We start from the raw sequence: 4,643 nt of genomic DNA, 5'->3' as shown, positions 1-4,643 counted from the left end.
TCTTTTCCTAAGAAGAGCTCTTCTTCGGTTCCCGAGATGTGCACTTACTTCCCTTGTGAGCCAGCAAGAACAGGACAGAGAGGTGTCTCTGAGGGGCCTCACCTCCTGTGACAACTCTTGCACGTGGTGACGAGAGGGAAGGGAGGGAAGAAATAAAAGAAGGCAGGGAAATACCAACCATCCCACAGGCAGGAGGCACAGCCCTGCCTCCCGAGAGCGCTCGCTCCCCTCCCGCAGCAGCAGTGCCCTGCAGCTCCGCGTCTGAGCGCGGCGGCGGACGGAGCGGAGTGGGTGGTGCAGGCCAGGGGTGGTATATCCAGTCTGACGGAGGGCGGGCCTTGCCAGTGTCAGGAGAGGGACGAGCCGGGGTGGAGGCGCCAGGAGCAGCTGCCAGGAGCCCTCACGCGGACCACTCATTCTATGGCCATAGGCAACCGCTGAGAGCGAGAAGCACACGCTCCGCCCGCCCGCCGCGCCGGCTGCACCGCACCTCCCCGCGCCTCTCTGCTCCTCCAGGCCCGGCCCGCGCGCGCTTCCCGCCACCATGAACCACTCGCCGCTCAAGACCGCTTTGGCATACGAATGCTTCCAGGACCAAGACAACTCGACGCTGGCTTTGCCGTCGGACCAGAAAATGAAGACGGGCACGTCGGGCAGGCAGCGCGTGCAGGAGCAGGTGATGATGACCGTCAAGAGGCAGAAGCCCAAGTCCTCGCAGTCTTCTACTCTGAGCTACTCCAACCGAGGTAAGGACCCGACGCGCTCGTGCTTCCGGGTTCAGGCGCCCCCTTCTTGCGCTCGAGAGTCTGGGGGAGCTGGTGAGCCCGGAGCCGCAGGTGTCCACGGAGATGCTTGGCAGGGTCAAAGTAGTGCGCACAGCTTGGGGCAGGTTGCAAGAAAGGAGCGCGCGCCAAGTGACCAGCCGGTTCCGAACCCCAGAGGGGAGCGTCTCTTCAGCGAGCACGGGGCAGGATCCCCCGCGGGGTTGTTCTTCAGGGCACGGTTGACTTTCTCTCACCAAGAACTGCTAGGGGGCTGCTTGGTGAAAGAAGGAAGGGGAACTGGCCCCGCATTCTGTTTCGCCTCCAGCCCCAGCGCTGGCTGTGGCGATAAGCCTCTTTCCTTTCTTTTTTCCTCGGCTTAGAGTTCTATTGCGCGCTCGGATTGGCAGATCCCGGTGTCTGTGGGGACTGTGCGTGGCGATGGGACGTGGTGAGGGATCACTGAGGCTGGAGGGTGAACGCCAGCGGGGTCACGCTTTGGACTGATGGAGTTGTGGGAGCTAGGACAAATCTGAGCTCTCAGGAAAGTCAGAAGGAACCTCAGCCTGGAGGGGGACTAATCTGGTTCCAAGGTCACAGGAGGCGAATTCGCTCATGAAGGATGGGAAAAGGGATGCGAGATCCCCTGCTTCCCTCGTGGCTGAAATGGAAAACCCACTGGTTTTGTTTATCCCATCCAACTCAAGGAGTTAGCCCAAAAGGTAGGGAATGGGATTAGCAGTGGTGAGGATCCCAGTGGGTTCAGAGAGGATTCCCCACCCCGCGGAGTTCTCATGGGCACCTCTTCCAATCCAAGTCTACTCTCCTCTGTTTGCAGCCTCTGTGGCCATGAAGAGCCCCAGACTGGAAATAGTTAGGAACCAGAAAACTAAAGGAGAAAATCTACAGGGATATTTGTGGGGAATTTTTAGACCAGATGCTTTAATACAAAGAATTCTAAGTAAGACTTACAAATTATCAAGCCTTTGATTTTTCACTTAGTTTTTGGTCTGCTAAATTGAGTAAAATGTTAGTAAATACTCTGGGGACTACAAAGCATTGTGCTGTTAGTTGCCACCAATTTTGATTTGAATCATGGCCATACTGTGTGCATAATCACTGTCTCATCTTGGTGTGGGAACTGACTTATAGCTGACCCTCCACTAGGTCACTGAGGCTGTAAATCACATGGAGAAAGAATTGTCCATCTTTGTTTTGGAGTCCCTGGTGATTTTGAACGATCAGAGGTATGACCTTTTGGTCAGCACAGCATTCCCTACAAACTCTATCCCCAGAGCTCCCTATGTTCTTAGTAATGACTGAGGAGATGTATGTATTGAGCAAGTCCCCTGTGAGAACTGGTGTTGTTGGGATAGTAAAGAGAACAGACTTTCAAAGGCTGCTGGGTGTCTGTACCCTTTGTCCTTCCTGGGCTCCCGGCTGCCCTCCCACCAGATTTCCACCCAAGGTCATATAGCCCCAGAGCATTTGCCTCTGTTCCCTTTTATGTTGTGCCTTGGCGGCTGCTTCCAAGCCTTTTTTGGAAGTAGCTTTGAAATAACAAGGGCCCCCATTCCTGGCTATAACCCAGAACACAGGTCAAACCAACCTACTGTCTTCCCTGAGCAAGACTTATCTGTCCCTTCCCACTCCCACTCCATCTCTAGTCTGAGCTCCTGCCTCCCAGCTGCAGAAAAGTCTCCAACTGGCTTCAGATGTCTCAAGTACCCCTTCTTGAGCCTACTCATTGTGATACTAAGTGTCTGACCTTATGAGGTGTTATGTTTTTAAATTTGGTGTTTGTGGCTGACAATTTATCTGATTAATTAGTTCCTTTTTCATTTCTCTGCCCCAGGATCTCCCAGGGGACTCCAGCTAGGTGAAGGCTGGCTCTTTAGCTATTACACACCAGTCCAGAAATAGAGCTTTCCAAAGCCTTAACCTTGTAAGCATGTACCCTCTACCATCAGCTTCTGGGGAGGTTCCCAAAAGGAGCCAGTTTCCCCAGCGGCATCCTAGCTGGAAGAGGTGGTTCAGCCACTTGGAGCTGGTGTTTCTGGTTTATCTTGCTTCATTTTCATCAGATTTCTCTGTCCTCTCCATCAGAACCACCCAAGTGTTCCCTGTTTGGTTCCATGGCAGCCTTTACTCGCCCTGCTCTCATTCTCCTGTTGATTTCCAGCCCTTGGACTGCCTCTGGTTCTGGGGAGGGACCATACCCCAGGCCAGTCGAGGTAGATATCCCCATGGAAAATGGTAGTCAAATAGGTGATTGAAGCGAGTCGCCCCTGACTTTCGTTTCTCTGAGAAGCAAAGAGCCAGTCTCACTGGGAGTGGGAATCCCCGGTATCCCTTCAGAAGAGGCTTTTTCTGAACCAGCCTTTCCATCTTGATGTTGATTGCTGAGCTAGCCTCTAAGTATTATCTCCCCTGATTCAGAGTGTCTCTGTTTGCATCAGGGTGTCTGCGGCACTTCTCCCCAGAGGAAGCCAGATCTTAATGTGAAGCAAGAGGAAATGAAGGAGACCTGGCTGCTCAGCAAAGATCCTTGCTGGGGAAACTTGACTCCCCTGAGGCTGTGAAAGTCCCTCCTGGGTTGATAATGAGCTCCCGCCCCCATGGAGGTGAAGTCCTGGCACGCTGGTTATCCAACCCAGAAGGAAGCCCTCTCTGTGCTGAGGTCTTTGTAACTCAGACCTGTGCTCGGGTCTTTAGATTTTCTTGCTGAAGCTCACACCAATTCATTTGTCCCCCTCTCTGCCCCCACCATGGACACGCATCACCCACAAAATTTCACTACAATGAACTCCCTGTGGGGAATTACTTCTCATTTCAGGGAACCTTGAATGCTATGGCACCATGTGCCTAATTCGTGTCTCCACCCTCTTAGACAAGGAGTTCTGGGTGTGTCAAGTTCTTAATGTGTCAAGCTGCTAACCGAACAGTCAGCAGTTCAAATCCACTAGCCTCCCTGAGGGAGAAAGATGGGCAGTCTCTTCCCGTAATGACCTATAGCCTCAGAAACCCAATGGCAGGTCACTGTGAGAGAGAATCCACCAAGATGGCAGGAGGTTTGGAACTCTTTGGGGCCTGCTTAGAAATCTGAGTCTGTGCGTATCTTCTCAGAGGTAACATTGCCCGTCTAAAATGGCCTAACCCCTGCTTCTTGCTGGTCTAAGTCAGGAGGTGGAGAGTGACATAAGGCTGGGTCTGTATCTCCAGTCCCTGCCTCATCTCTTCTGCTCTTGCAGTTGGCTCAGTGTAGCATGAGTGGAGACTCCTTCAGGAGCGCTGCCATTGGTCCACTCTGTGTTTGGCTGTGTCTCAGCACGAACCTCGGCTTGGCTGAAGGTTATTTTCATTCTTCTCTCTTGAAAGTTGCCCTGTCCTAACCGCAGACGGCAAGCAAACATCGCTTCTCCATTTGTTTTCTCTGGACCCAGCAATGAAGGGAGACAGTAAAGAGTGTTTGTGCTTTAGCTTTGTTCCAGCAGCAACACATACTAATTAGACTCCGAATAAACCGATTCTTGTTTCTTTGCAATGTAACTTGGCTCGAAGTGAGGGTTTTAGGCAGAATATCCATTGGCCTGTTACAACACATGCAAAAATGCTGAGTCTCCAAGGATATTTCATAGCAAATGCTGTTTCTCTGGATCCTCCTCCTTTGCTAAGCTCATTGACTGAGATTGGGAAAAGATAGTCGGACAAATTCCTCTCCCCACACACTAAATCACAAATATCAATAAGCCAATTGTTCTAGGTTTAAACATCTGGAACGCACTTCTGGGACGGGGTGTGACAGCTTAAAAGGTGTATTATATTTGAATAAAATAAAAAGGAAGAATGTTAGATGGCTCCATGTAAAATTATATATATATA

General features: G+C 51.5%; 1 protein-coding gene across 1 annotated transcript in view; it reads left to right on the top strand.

Annotated features, from left to right (window-relative positions):
* The first annotated feature begins 289 nt into the window (after positions 1-289).
* PKP1 (plakophilin 1 (ectodermal dysplasia/skin fragility syndrome)) overlaps positions 290-4,643 on the top strand; it is a 54,447-nt gene continuing 50,093 nt past the window's right edge. The window contains exon 1 of the mRNA XM_006892086.1: positions 290-746. Coding sequence (XP_006892148.1) covers positions 545-746 — 202 coding nt within the window. The 5' untranslated portion in view covers positions 290-544. The remainder of the gene's footprint in view (positions 747-4,643) is intronic.

Source organism: Elephantulus edwardii, unplaced genomic scaffold (assembly GCF_000299155.1).
Source record: "Elephantulus edwardii isolate Elephantulus edwardi_28Jun2011 unplaced genomic scaffold, EleEdw1.0 scaffold00110, whole genome shotgun sequence".
Classification (NCBI taxonomy): Eukaryota; Metazoa; Chordata; class Mammalia; order Macroscelidea; family Macroscelididae; genus Elephantulus; species Elephantulus edwardii.
This window is presented reverse-complemented; position numbering and strand designations above follow the sequence as displayed.